The sequence below is a fragment of the Lathyrus oleraceus genome, chromosome 7 (assembly GCF_024323335.1).
Source record: "Lathyrus oleraceus cultivar Zhongwan6 chromosome 7, CAAS_Psat_ZW6_1.0, whole genome shotgun sequence".
NCBI lineage: Eukaryota > Viridiplantae > Streptophyta > Magnoliopsida > Fabales > Fabaceae > Lathyrus > Lathyrus oleraceus.
In genome coordinates, this window is record NC_066585.1 from 259,173,874 (window position 1) to 259,190,114 (window position 16,241).

At 37.8% G+C, this 16,241-nt stretch overlaps 1 protein-coding gene across 1 annotated transcript; it reads right to left on the bottom strand.

Moving 5' to 3' along the window:
• Positions 1-13,017: 13,017 nt before the first annotated feature.
• Positions 13,018-15,951, bottom strand: LOC127105254 (uncharacterized; the record flags this gene model as incomplete). The annotated part of the gene is made up of 1 exon (XM_051042425.1): positions 13,018-15,951. A coding segment is annotated over exon 1 (2,934 nt), but the record flags the coding sequence as incomplete, so codon positions are not given.
• Between the last annotated feature and the right edge of the window lie 290 nt (positions 15,952-16,241).

The window sequence follows — 16,241 nt, forward strand, 5'->3', positions numbered from 1 at the left end:
TCGAGTAACTTTACTAGTCCCCACAATATCATTAGGATTAGCAGAACTACCAACTTGCTTTATGCCATGGATGTAAACGTCGCCTCCATAGTTCCACGGAATAGCTTTGCTGGAGGAATATGGCACAGGGCCAGGTGCGGTAATAATCAGGGGAGCCACTTTGGGCTCAGCGGTAATCTTCACAGGCACTCTAGTAGCGGTAATCTTCACTGGAGCTTTGGACCTAGCAATCACAGATATCTCTTCAATAGAGTTGTCCACCTTAGGAACCCTTTCAAATAGAATTGTACGATCATCCATCAGCCGTTGAATGCCGTTCTTCAACTTCAAACAATCATTGGGTCGGAGTACACAGAGATCGCAATCTTCAGCACAACCTGGAAATAAACCAGCTTGCAATAAATTCTTCTTAACGATCAGGAGAGGAGATGCTAAATCAGCAACGTCAGTAACGTGAGAATTGTCGTCCACAACATTAACATTCTGGTCATGATTAGGCATAGGTGCTGTGATGACATTGGGGGTCGCCGGAGGATCAAATTCAATTTCTCCAGCGTCGATCATATCCTGAATCTTGTTCTTCAACAACCAGCAATCATTCGTATCATGCCCGGGGCTATCGGAGTGATAGGCACACCTGGCGTTGGGATTATAACGAGGAGAAGTAGTGTTGGGATTTGCAGGAGGGCCTCTGAGGGTAATCAAATTGGCCTTTAACATACTCTGCAGTGCTTGGGTTAAAGTCATATTGATCTTGGTAAACTGTCTTCTCGACCTGTCTTGTCTGTGTTGGAAGTTCTGAGATGGCGGTGCGGCAATTGTAACTGCCCCAACAGTATGGTCACGATTCTTCTTGTTATGCTTCCTCTCACTGTACACAGCATTTGATTCATTCTTTCCCTGATAGGACTTTTTGGTGCTTGCAGAAGTAGCTGCCTGTATCTTTCCACTTCGAATGCCGCTTTCAACCCGTTCACCTGTCAAGATAAGTTCAGTGAAACCTGACGAGGAACTTCCCAGTAGATGGCTGTAGAATGGGCCAGTCAGTGTACCCATGAACATGTCCACTAACTCTCGATCAGTCATAGGGGGTTTGACTCTGCCAGCCAAATCTCTCCACTTTTGAGCATATTCTTTGAAACTTTCTTTAGAGCCCATAGTCATATTTGTAGCTGTAGCCGAGTAGGCGCTAACTCAGAATTATACTGGTAGTGCTTGTAGAAAGCTGTTGCTAAATCAGTCCATGTGCGGATGTTAGAGCTCTCAAGCTGATAATACCACTCTAACTGTGTGCCAGACAAACTCTCTTGGAAGAAATGGATCCACAGTTTCTTATCAGTAGTGTGCGGCTGAATCTTTCTCACATAAGCCCTTAGATGCATCTGAGGACAAGAGGCACCATCATACTTAGTGAAAATGGGAACCTTGAATTTGCGGGGAATGACCACATCAGAGACCAGACCCAAGTTTTCGAAATCCAGACCGGGCACTTTCTGCCCCTCCATAGCTAGCATACGTTCTTCTAGCAACTTGTACTTATCATCCTTCGGAGAGTACTGTTCATGTTCATAATCTTCATCGTCGTCCTCAGAATTGACGAGATTAGGATTCTCATCTTCCGAATCATTCTCGGTCTCTTCTTCTGAATCCTTCGGAATTCTAATCTTGACTCCTGTAACCTGTCCCTTAAGCCTTCTCCCCGGGTTGATGTAACCCACAGGTTTCTGGTCCTTCTTCTTCTCCATCAAAAGAGCTTTCAGTTCTTCCTGCCCCTTAGATAAGCTCAGCATCATTTCCTGGAATTGAGCATTCTGGGCCTGGAGATCTTTGACAGTTTGTTCGAGAGCCATTGTTCAATCTGTTTGAATCTGCTGGAATCTGTTTGATAGGAAAATCGTGAGAACACTGATCCTTTAGAATACCTGTTATGCGATGCAATGCAATGTATGAAATGTTTTCAAGGACTTTCGGGATTTAACTTTGCATAAACTAACAAAAAGAGCTTTTTTTTTCTTTTCTCTTTTGTTTTTGCTTTTGTTTTGTTTTTTCTGTTTTTTTTTTAGCAGAGTTAAATCCCTAAATCCTTGAAATGGTTAGTACAATGCCATGATGTTATGATGTTATGTTGTTATGATGTCATGTTGTTAGATAAATAACAAGCACAAGCAAGTCACACAACAATCATTCCTAGGTTTTAAGGCTTGCGTGAGTTCCATAGGTAAATACCCTCCCCACTGAAGTTTGGTTGGTTCAACCTGTCTTAGAATAGTAACCGGGTTCTAGAAGGATCTCAAATCATTGACCTTTCCTTAAGTCCACTTCAGTGCAACACCAAGTGGTTGACCGAAGCTTCCCTAAAGTCCAATCTCAAAGAGTGTAGTATCGAGTCTCAACCAACTCCAGTCGGAACCGAAGCCAGTTATCTCACTACTTTCTAATGGCCAGGATGAGTCAATTAGGGTTCTAAAGGTCTGGTTAATGCTTTTATGACACCACGCGAATGCCAAATATTTCCTCAACTAACATGAGGAACATCAGGACATCCAAAGTGCCACATTAACCGTAGCCATCATTTTGACCATTCCAGTATACGCCGGACAGTCGCGATGATCTCTTGCTACTTACCTAAGGTACACTAGATCCGGGTGTAGGATCTTTCACTCAAGCATAACATACCCAAGCAATCCCTTAAAAATAAATCAGACAAATTGAATAAGTGATCTTGTTTTTAAGGTAACCTCTCTTTTTAAGGTCCCCAGCAGAGTTGCCAGTTCTGTCATACGGTGAACTGGACTTTTTGTGGTTTTAATCGCAATGTCGCGGTTAGCAAGAGTCGCCACCGACTTTTCTTTTATCCAATAAGGAAAGGTGGAAAAGAACAGGAAAGACCTTAATTTAGATTTTGGGTTCGGGAGGTACATTATACAAAGGGAAGGTGTTAGCACCCTTTGTATCCATGGTTATCCATGGGCTCTTAATTGCTCGATCACTTATATTATTTTTGTCTAAAAAAGTGTTTGTGAATTGTTTGGAAAATTGTTTTGAAAAGAGAATTTAACTTTGTAATGATTCTTGTATGAATGTATACAAAGTGGTTATCCCGTTTTAGTCTTGAAAATTGTTTAGAAAAATATAACTCGGTAATGATTCTAGTATGAATGTATACCAAGTGGTGATTTTCTAAAGGCATTTTGAAAGGTGTGAGGTGCAAAAAAATGTTTTAAGTTGTGAGCCAGCAATTAAGAGTTATACCGACCCAAGGTCTTTATGAGTATTTCCTATCCTTATGAGGGTAAAACTGTCCTTATTATTGAGAAATAAGTAGTTTTCTCCTTTGGATGTAAAAGGGTCATCGTAGGGTCATCGATTGGTCATTGAAGGCAACAGTTACGAGGATACCTTAGCATTCGAAGGGACTATCATCTTTTAACCGTAGGCAACATCGGAGGGTCATCGAGGGACAAAGTTGTATATTCGAAGGCAACATCCGAGGGACTATAATTTATTTTATGATGATTTAACCGAAGGGTCTTTGCTAAGGGTATCCCCACGTTCGCGGGACATGACCGTAATATCGTAATCGTAAGGCAACAAAGAGAGGTCCAAGATCACTTATTCAAAGGCAAAGTTTTACAATTAATTATATAATTAGGATGAAACTCCACATTAAAATTATTAAAAATAATATATTAAAAAATTAATACATTAGAAATTAATACATTAAAAATTAATTTAGGGTGAAACTCCACAAGGGTATCCCACAAATAAAGTGGAATACCTAGCCAATAACCTTTTCCTGGGATATGTGAACCTTTACTAAACTCAAAAAAAAAAGAAACATGTCAGAACACCAAATCAGGGTGCAATCGAAGATTACACCGGAGAAATATCACAACAATAAATAGGATAGGATGAATAATGCATGGCTATGATAAAAACATAAAAAAAAACAGACTAGAAGAATCAGGTACTGTCTCGTTCGCCTCTGCCTCGCCTAGCGAAGGCCACGGATTTTGAATTTGAAAACAGCCCCATGTTAGGAACTTTGAATTTTATGGCATTTTATCACAGGAATAACATGGTCAAACATTCAGGGTATTCAGGCATATTTAAATTCCCATACGAAAGCAAATTATATATCAACATTTAATCATGATGCATTATATATGTAGATATGGCCAATTGAAAGTATAAACAATAGAGATACGCAAACCTGTTTGCCAATTCAAGGTTGAAGGGATTGACCACTTGTAGTATCGGAATAAGTTAGGCAGCGGGAATTGGACGGCGATGGCTTCGGTGCAGATGGGCTGCCTTCAGGGTTTCTTTACTCTGAATTCTCCGGGTAGGCAGGGTTCCTATGCCAAAGTTTCTATCCGTCCTTCTCTGTTCTCTCTCTTTCTTTTTCCTCAAGGTTTTGTTCCAAGGAAACCTCAGAGTGTTTTGCTTCTCTTCCTTCTTTCTCCAGTGAATCTCCCAGTGTAAACTCCAAGTCCAACTCCCCCCTACTGAAACTTCAGTATTTATAGACTAATTTCGTGGGTAATGGGCTTGGAATGAGGGAGACCCAAGTCCAAAATAATTTGTTATATTTTATTTATTTATTTATTTTAATTATTTAATTAATTAATTAATTAATTAATTAATTAAAAAAAAAAATTCTCTTTTTTTTTTTTTTTTTTTTTTTCGTTTTTTTTTTCGTTTTTTTTTTTTTCGTTTTTTTTTTTTTTTTAGGAAAAATGATGGGTAATTTTTGGGGTATGACAACCCTTTGTTTGTTTGCCTTGTGTGTGATCCCTTATTTGTGATTGTTGCATTCATGCATTCATGCGCATCATAACATTCATCACACCAATAATTTCAAGGAACTGAGGTCTTATTTGCAAATATTTCCAGACCATGGATTATGGAAGAAGGAACACTAAGAAGTAAAGTTTCAGATGTCCAGATTTGAAAGAGTTAAGGAAGCTATCATCTTTTGTATTAGATCCCTTGGACTTTAAGAAACATCATGGGAAGCTTCTATCTGTTTTGTCTGCTGATGTAGTTGAAGGTCTCTTGAGTGTTTTGGTTCAGTTTTATGACCCTCTCCACCGTTGCTTCACTTTTCCTGATTATCAGCTTGTGCCTACGTTGGAGGAGTATGCCCATCTCTTGGGAATACCTGTTTCTAGCAAAGTTCCTTTTAGTGGATTGGAAGAGATTCCCATATCTCATATTATAGCTGAAGCTCTTCACTTGAAGAAGTCTGAGATAGAGGCTCATTGGGTGAAGAAATGGAGATTGTCTGTATTGACTTCTGAGTTCCTCATCAAGGAAGCTACTGCCTTTTCTCAAGCCGGTAGTGTGGATGATTTTGAAGCTATCTTTGTGTTGCTCATCTATGGATAAGCTTTGTTCCCTAACATTGACGGTTTTATTGATGTTAACACCATCAGAATTTTCTTGATTGGGAATCATGTGCCTACTCTGTTAGGAGATATGTAATTCTCTTTGCATATAAGGAATTCTAAAGGGGGTGGAACTATCGTCTGTTGTATTCCTCTTCTGTACAAGTGGTTTATTTCGCACTTGCCTCAGACGCCTACTTTTATGGAGAACAAACAATGTCTAAGGTGGTCCTAGAGACTTATATCTCTCACTAATGATGATATAGTTTGGTATGAATCTTCATTGAGTAGCTTGGAGATTATTGATTGTTATGGTGAATTATCTAATGTGCCTCTCATTGGTACACAAGGAGGAATCAACTACAACCCTTCTTTGGCTCGCCCTCAACTTGGGTTCCCCTTGAGAGATAAACCTAATAACACTTTGTTAGAAGGATTTTTCTATAAAGAGGGTAAAGATACCCAACATTTGAAGCAAAGGATGACACACGCTTGGCATAATGTGTATAGGAAAGGAAGATTCGAGTTTGGTCCGTGCAATTGTGTAGCTTTGGAAGCTTACACTCTTTGGGTGAAGAAAAGAGCTTTATAATTGAAGATGTCGTATGCTTGTGAGAGACCTATATCTATGGTTGTGGTTGAGCCATCAACTCTCCATAACCAAGATGTAGAGGAGTTGGAAGACGCACTAGCCAAGATGAAGCAAGAGAAGGAAATATAGGAAGAGCGATTCTATGCTTTGAGCAGAAAGCATGACGAGTTGCAGCTTGAGTCTAAGGACAAAAATGTATTTATTGAGCTTCTTGAAGACCGAGTAACAAAGAGGCAGAGAGAACTAGAGGTTTCATCTTCCTCCAGTGTGCCTCATCCTTCCATTGCTTGGAAGAAGATTATTGATTAGCTTGTCCTCGAGAAGACTCAGATGAAGAATTCCTTTGGGTCCGAGATTCGACGCATCCTTTGGTTTCTGACATTGTACTCAGTGTAATCCTTCCAATTATATAAATAAAAGAGATTTTTTATGGTCATATCAAATTGTTGCAATTGTTGTTATAAATATATATATATTTGCAAATAAAGTAGTAAGTTCCTTGAAAAATAAAAACAATCAAGCATTGCATTTCATGCATCATTTATATAGCAGGTTTCTCTTTCGCCAGATGTCTTATTGGTATTTCTTTTGTGCTTCAGCCAAGTTGACTCATCGATACAATACCCGCGCCAATCACTCAAGAATCATGGAACATCTAGAGCAAGAGAATAGAGACTTGAAGGACAAGATCGCCCGCCTGAATGCCATGATGGAGTCAGTGTTAGCTACTCAAAGCCAATCTTCTCCAACACCTGTGTCGCGGCGGGATTTTTCACGAGATTAAGTATTGATTGAACTTAACCCGTTTGAAAAATATTTTAAATGCAAGAGTCGTCACCGTCTTTTATTTTATCCAAAAAGAGGAAGGGAAAAATAACGATAAATCCCTTTAGAGTTACGGGTTCGGGGGTTGGTTATGCAAAGGGAAGGTATTAGCACCCTCTACATCTGTGGTACTCCACAGGAACCTTTTTGCTTATGTTTATGTGAATGCTTTGCTTTTTTCGCTTTGATCGTTTGATTGGGGAGAGGAGAAAAGAACTTGATTTTATTGTTTTTGGACTCGATAAAGTCGTAGACTTCATGCCTACGTATCTCCAAGGCGCAATGGAGAAATCAGAATCCACGTAGTTCTCCCAAAAGAAAAGGGGAAAGTCTGTTTTGTTGATTTTAGATTGGCGTGTCTTGCCATCTCTTGCTCGACCTAGGCGGGAGGCTTCGAGACTGACACGTCCTTTTGAAAATGTTTTTAAACTGAAAAGCCAAAGCTGGCAAAAGATTTGAATGAGCCTAAACCCTGAAACAATAAATAAATGGGCTCATTATAAGGAAGCCCAAGAGTAAGCTTGTGAGTGTGTGAAAAGGGTTTCTTAAACGGCGACCGTTGGAATCGCATCGGGTTTCTCTTTTTTGGATTTTTCGATTTTTTAACATAAAACGTGAACAATACGATTAAACACACAATACAGAAAATAAAAAATGCGAGAAAGTAAATTATTACAACACAGTTAGCTATGAATAGTTAGTATTACGAATAGTTAGTGGAGTTAATTGAGCTGAAACTGAAACGAAACGGTTAGTAACAACATAAACAAATATAAGAAACAATATAAACATTTACTTTAGACAAAATAAACATTTGATATAAATAAACATTTAATTAAAATAAACATTTAAACAAATAATTAATTTAACTAACATTTAAATAAAACATATACGCAAAATAACAATAAAAGATAAACAATATTTAGTAAACAAAAGTAATATATATATATATATATATATATATATATATATATATATATATATATATATATATATATATATATATATATATATATATATATATATATATATATATATATATATATATATATATATATATATATATATATATATATATATATATATATATTATATTATATATATATATATATATATATATATATATATATATATATATATATATATATATATATATATATATATATATATTTATATTTATTTTAGACAATAAATATATAGTAGACAAAAATAATATATAATAGACAAAAGTAATATATATATATATATGTATATATATATATATATATATATATATATATATATATATATATATATATATATATATATATATATATATATATATATATATATATATATATATATATATATAGATAAATAATATATTAAAACACATGTTGGCAAGCCGGAATTTTGCCGATTTTAGAGATAAGTGAAGAATATTACCTTGTGTGAAGAGGATGAACTTCTGATCGTCCAAATGATCGACCGAAAGCTGGAAACCGTCACCGACGCAGTGCTGGATGCCTTCGTGAGTACCTGACTTCAACGTCGCTTTTGATCGGTGAAACGACGCCGGAATGAAATGAACCTTGGATATTTGTGACCTGGACTCGACGAACATCAAAGATATGAAATCGGTTTTGTGTTTCGGTGAATAATCGGGACGATTTTGGGTTACCGAAAATGAAGAACAAGTGAAATACGGTAATGCTTTTGGAAAAATATTTCTTTTCAATTCTCTGTTTCTCTCACCACACGTTTTTTCCTTACTGATCCACCTCCTCCTTTTTCTTACTAACCACATCTATATATATATATTTAGATTACTTAAACAATAATAAACCTAAAAAATATCTAACATAAATTAATAATATATATTTAGATTACTTAAACAATAAGAAACCCAAAAAATATCTAACATAAATTAATAATATATATTTAGATTACTTAAACAATAAGAAACCTAAAAAATATCTAACATAAATTAATAATATATATTTAGATTACTTAAACAATAAGAAACCTAAAAAATATCTAACATAAATTAATAATATATATTTAGATTACTTAAACAATAAGAAACCTAAAAAATATCTAACATAAATTAATAATATATATTTATATATTATATAATAATAATAATAATAATAAACTAATATAATATTAATCCTAATTAAATAAAGTAATTAACAACTAAACACAATTAATATTAAGCACAAATAATATTAAACGGCACACGATTAAAATACGATAAAATCGAGCGACACGAACGCGATAAAAACGATGACAATTTGCACAGCAAAACAGACAAATTGATAAAACCAATAAACCAGTAAACCGGTAAACCAGTAAAATCAACAACACGACTCAAACAGACTCGATTAAATCACACGACACAACACGTAATTAAATAAACAACCCTAGGCAATAATAAAATCAACACGACATCACGAAAACGCTGACAAACACAATCACAAATAATCGGACAATACGAAAACTCTAATATATTCGAAATACAGTCAAAATACCGACAAACAAACAATTAAATAGATAAAAACGCACAAAACCTAATCGAAGCGATGCCACGCACAACAGAGATAAGCGAGATAAATACGAGGCAACGATATCGGCCAGGTTTTGCTAAAACAACGAAATACAACACGGTAAGCAACGAAAACACACAAAACCTAATCAAACCAGTTGTCACGCGAAGTTTAAGAAATTGAGATGAATACGAGACAACGAGATTAATCAAGATGTGGTCAACAAAGCCAAAGTCAAATTTTGGGGTGCGACAGATGCCCCTATTTAATTAACTTAGGCCAGATAGCCGAAGGCTATCGAATGGCGTAAGGTAATTAAATATGACAAACGCCACAAAATTTGACCGCAAATGCATGTATGCATGATGCAAAAGACAGACAGACACAGAGACACAGGAGTGCAAACTCTACTGGGGAAGGACATACACCGACTCAATGCATGAAGGTAAACACTGAGAATACTCAGCTGGGGAAGATTCACTACCTATTCATAGATGGAAAATAGGAGGAAAAGAGACATCGACTCAATGTTGACGATACATCACTATCTCATAGATGAAAGTGGGAAAAGATCAATATAACAAGAGTACTGATGTGACAGTACATTACCAACTCAAAGATGGAGGTAACAGAAAAGATGAATACCAACTCAAGGTTGAAGGTATAACAAGGGCATAATAAGAATTGAACTGCGTTAACTCATGGTTGACAGCTCACTACCCACTCATTGATGAGGTAAACAGGACATGCCAACTCAAAGTTGAAGGCAAGCTTCAAAAGATTGATAATAACACTGCTAGGGAAATCAAATTCCAACTCATTGATGATGGTGTAGATGAAGAATCAGATCTAAGGATCATTGTGCAGACTTACAGTTGAATGCACACTACCAACTCATTGATGAGGTAGGCAGAGAAACGCCGACTCAAAGTTGAAGGCAACCACCGATTCATTGACAAAGGTGTTTAAAAGAATTTAGAACATATTCTCCTGGAGATGTTTATCATTACCGACTCAAAGATGACGGTGGAAGGACAAAATGTACCTAACTCATAGATGAAGGTACTCCATCAACTCAAAGACGAAGATGGAATCAGAAGTTATCTGTGCAGACTCAAAGATGAAAGCACACTGTCAGTTCAACAAGGATCAAACATACCCTACTCATAGATGAAGGTACTCCATCAACTCAAAGACGAAGATGGAATCACAGGAAAATGTGCGAACTCAAAGATGAATGCATATTACCAGCTCAAAGTTGCAGGTACTTCACCAACTCAAAGACGAAGGTGGAATCAAAAGGAATCTGTGCTAAACTCAAAGACGAAAGCACGCTACCAGCTCAAAGTTGCAGGTAGAACCATGGAACTTTCTGTGAGGATGTTATCAACTCATGGATGGAGATAGTAATTAATTTATCCGAGGGATAACAAAGGTTACCACTCATGGATGTAGGTAACTCAAGTTTGTAACGGGTACCAACTCAAAGATGAAGGTATAAAGGACTTGGACACAATATCTGTCATGTCTGTTTTACTGAATGAGAGTCACAAAGACTATATTGTTGCCTTCTTTTACTGGCAATTTCTGAGCTTTATCTGGAGACACGAGGTTCAAACTAGGATAGAACTAGAATGAAACGGTCAAACAAGACTTCAACTGAAGAGGAATGAACTCATCAGGATTTACAACTGAAACAACCATCTTCCACGAGGCATAGATCTCTGTGGGGAACATGACCAATAAAAGGTATTTTGCTGCTTATGAGGATACTCTATATGGAGAGATTGACTCAACCCACAATATAAACAAGGAAACAAGGTGCATATGAATGCAAGCATGATATGTCATAGATATGCATGAATATTTAGTAATGAATGCATGATGGACAGACAAAACTAGGAATAACTAAAAATGTTAACAGCTGCATAAGGACTTGCTGGAGATTTGCACTGAGACTCGCTAGGGAGTAGTACAAAGACTTGCTGGGGAATTGGTACAAGAGCACCATATCCAGGTTTCTTTAAAAGTCTGTCTCTGCTGAGGATTCCGTAGAAGAATGGAGATGCCTTCTACTTCAAAAATGCAGGAGATTCCCTGTGGTTCTTGAATTTGTGAGGTATATGAGGATTGGACCTTTCTGAGGACTCCGCTGGGGATACAAGGTGTTATCCTCTGGAAATAAGATGATATTGTAAGAGAAGTCCTGCAATTCTTGAATTTGCTGATAATGCAGAAGGGATTATTCTTCTGGAAGACTCCGCTGGGGATAAAGTCCGCTGGGGATAGGTGGTATCTTTCCAGGGAATAAGAATATAGGGGAAATCTATCCTTGATTTTTTTGCTTTAATTATCATGGAGACTTTCTGTATCTGAAGACTCTGCAGGGGATTATGGTGTCTGATATCTGGTTACGAGATCTTTCCTCTAGGAGACTCTGCCGGGGAACAGTGATGTCTGACCTTTGAATGTAAATGAGAATTCAGGAGGAATCCTGTAATTCTTGAATTTTCTTAAAATGCATAACACACTCTTCTTTTACTACCAAACATTACTGAGGAGGAGACATATCCTTCTATTGAATGGACAGAGAACAACAGGAGATTCCCTGTAGTTTCTGAATATCAACTTTCTTCACTCGCTGAGGGATGGAGACCTCTGTATTACTCCTGCTCAGGGAAATCAAATCTTCCTTCTCATCCTCTGCTGGGGACATTGCTGATCCCGCCTTAATAAATTACTGGGGAAATACCTGTAGTAATCCCATAGGCCACATCTGTAACTTAAAACCTGGATCAAAGTCTTCATGATCAATTAACCGGGGAGTCTTCATGATCAATTAAACTGGGGAGTCTTCATGAATTAACTGGGGAGTCTTCATGCCCCAAGTGAAGGGAATAAACTTCTTGAAATATTTCTTGCATGATCTCTTGAGGAAAACTAGGAAGCATAGCTGGGGACATCCAGAATCACAACCTCTGCTGGAGAAATATTACTGCCAAAACACCTGTGGAGATTTTTTTCATCATATACATATAAGGATAGTAATATGAACATGTCTAGTTGGAATCACATGATTTCAGAATTACTGGGACCACATGTCTCAATCCTTTTATTGATGTCCACAAATCAAAATAAATAATCTTTATATTTTTCAAAAACTGTTTTTAATTCAAAACTTTTATTTCAAAACATATCTGTCAAAGTAAAAGAACTTTCGTAAATTGAAATGAAAATTAAGAGTGCCAAGAAATATAGAAAGGCTCAAATTGATTTGATAGGATGGTAATCAGCCAACAGCGTGATTCCATAGATCTTTAAAAATTGGAAAATGGTAATTTCGTGGAAAAAGGGTACGTTGAACTACAATGACATCATTCTCTCTTCCACTTTTGACCTGTATTGCAGCCTTGAGAAAGTTGGAGAACTGTTGAAAATATTCTGATACTTCAATGATCTTATCTTTGTTATGCAGTTACTTGCCTGAAATCCCTAACTTTTGCCTAGATTGCCCTTTCGAGTTTTCAATCTACCGGGATAATATTCTCTTTGTTTTTTATGTCTCTAATTTTTGCCTGGACCGCCCTTTCAGGTTTTCAGTCCACCGAGACGCTCATTTTTGCCTAAGCCGCCCTTTCGGGTTTTCAACTTAGCGAGCTGTTCTTTTCATTTTTTAGGCGAAGTATTTCTTGACTGCATCTGTATTCACGGGACGTGGAAGCTCTTCACCATCCATGTTTGTAAGAATTAAAGCACCGCCTGAGAAGGCTTTCTTGACAACATAGGGTCCTTCATAGTTAGGAGTCCACTTGCCCCTAGAATCATTGTGAAATAGTATCATCTTCTTGAGCACAAGGTCACCCTCTTTGAATTCTCTCGGCTTAACCTTCCTATCAAATGCCTGCTTCATTCTCTTTTGATATAACTGTCCATGGCACAAGGCAGTCATTCTTTTTTCTTCAATCAAATTCAACTGATCGTATCTGCTTTGACACCATTCAGCCTCTGACAACTGAGTTTCCATTAGTATCCTCATTGATGGAATTTCAACCTCTATCGGTAACACAACTTCCATACCGTATACAAGTGAAAATGGGGTTGCCCCAGTTGAAGTACGGACTGATGTTCTATATCCGTGTAGTGCAAAAGGCAGCATTTCATGCCAATCTTTGTAGGTAACAACCATCTTTTGAATGATCTTCTTGATATTCTTATTTGCAGCTTCAACTGCCCCATTCATCTTGGGACGGTAAGGAGAAGAGTTGTGATGCTCGATCCTGAAACTTTCACATAATTCATCCATCATTTTGTTGTTCAGATTGGAGCCATTGTCAGTGATGATCTTGTTTGGAATGCCATATCGGCAAATGAGATTATTTTTGATGAATCTGACCACCACTTGCTTTGTCACCTTTGCATACGAAGCTGCTTCCACCCATTTGGTGAAGTAATCAATTGCCACGAGAATGAAACGGTGTCCGTTGGAAGCTTTGGGTTCAATCATACCGATCATGTCAATGCCCCACATTGAGAATGGCCAAGGAGCAGAAATCACATTCAAAAAGGTTGGTGGTACATGAACCTTATCAGCGTAGATCTGACATTTGTGACACTTCTTTACAAATTTGCAGCAATCTGATTCCATGGTCAACCAGTAGTAACCAGCTCTCAACATCTTTCTTGACATAGAGTGGCCGTTTGCATGAGTACCAAAGGACCCTTCGTGAACTTCTTTCATCAACATTTCTGCTTCCTTTTTGTCAACACATCTGAGTAAGACCATGTCATAATTCCTCTTATAGAGCACATTCTGATTAAGGAAGAAACTGCCTGACAATCTTCTCAAAGTCTTTTTATCTTTTTCTGTTGCTCCAAGAGGATACTCCTGAGTCTGAAGGAAATGCTTGATATCGTGGTACCATGGTTTATCATCAAAACTGGCCTCAGCTGTAAACACATGTGCTGGTCTATCAAGTCGCTTGATCACAATTCTGGGTACTTCGTTTGGAAAACCCACTTGATACATTGAAGACAACGTAGCTAGAGCATCCGCCATATGATTCTCATCCCGAGGAATGTGATGCAATTCAACCTTGGTGAAGAAAGTCAACAATCTTCTTGCATAGTCTTTGTATGGGATCAAGCCAGGGTGGCGTGTTTCCCATTCTCCTTTGATCTGATTGATAACTAACGCTGAGTCACCATAAACAGTAAGATTTTTGATGCGGAGGTCAATGGCTTCTTCAAGACCCATGATACAGGCTTCATATTCAGCAATGTTGTTTGTACATTCAAAGCAAATTCTTGCCGTGAAAGGAATATGAGAACCTTCTGGAGTGATAATGACTGCACCTACTCCATGTCCATAAACGTTGGAAGCTCCATCAAATACTAAACCCCATTGAGAATCTGGTTCAGGTCCTTCTTCAGGAAGTGGCTCTTTACAATCTCTGGATTTTAGGAACATGACATCTTCATCAGGAAACTCATCCTCATTATCATCGTGATCTTCAACGGGTTGGTGAGCAAGGTACTCAGCCAACACACTGCTCTTGATAGCTTTCTGGGTATGATACTCAATGTCGTATTCTGATAACAGCATCTGCCATCTGGCAATCTTACCAGTGAGTGCAGGCTTCTCAAAAATGTACTTGATTGGATCCATTTTGGATATCAACCAAGTGGTGTGACTTAACATATACTGCCTCAATCTCTTAGCAGCCCAAGCCAATGCACAACATGTCTTCTCGAGTAAGGAGTATCGTGATTCACAGTCAGTAAATTTCTTGCTTAAGTAGTAAATGGCATGCTCTTTCTTTCCAGTTTCGTCTTGTTGACCCAGAATACAGCCCATAGAATTCTCAAGCACTGTCAAATACATAACCAACGGTCTTCCAGCAACAGGTGGTAACAAGATAGGAGGCTCCATGAGGTACTCTTTGATACTGTCAAATGCTTTCTGACAATCCTCTGTCCAAACACAATTCTGACTCTTTCTCAGCAATTTGAAGATAGGTTCACAAGTGGCAGTCATGTGAGAAATAAACCGGGATATGTAATTCAATCGTCCTAGAAAACCTCTCACTTGCCTTTCTGTTTTTGGTGCGGGCATCTCTTGGATAGCTTTTACTTTATCTGGATCAACTTCAATGCCTTTTTGGCTGACAATGAAGCCCAAGAGTTTACCTGACCTGACGCCAAATGTGCATTTGTTCGGATTGAGGCGAAGACGGAACTTCCTCAATCGTTGAAACAGCTTCAATAGATCTACTAAGTGACCTTCTTCTGAACGAGACTTCGCGATCATGTCATCCACATAAACCTCAATCTCTTTGTGCATCATGTCGTGAAAGAGCGTTGTCATGGCTCGCTGGTAAGTAGCACCTGCGTTCTTCAACCCAAACGACATCACTTGATAACAGAATGTTCCCCATGGTGTTATGAATGTAGTTTTTTCCATGTCTTCGGGAGCCATTTTGATCTGGTTATACCCGGAGAATCCGTCCATGAAGGAGAATATGTCAAACTTTGCTGTATTGTCTACCAACATGTCAATGTGAGGCAGGGGGAAATCATCCTTTGGGCTTGCTCTATTTAAGTCACGATAGTCGACACACATTCGTACCTTCCCGTCCTTCTTAGGAACTGGCACAATATTTGCTATCCACTCTGGATACACTGAAGTGGCAAGAAAACCAGCATCTATTTGCTTCAGAACTTCTTCTTTAATTTTGACGGCCATATCTGGATGTGTTCTTCTTAATTTCTGTTTGACCGGTGGACATTCTGGCTTCAAAGGTAGCTTGTGCTCTACGATGTCAGTGTCGAGACCAGGCATATCTTGATAAGACCAAGCAAACACATCTACATACTCTTTCAACAGGCTGATCAATTGCTCCTTGACCTGTG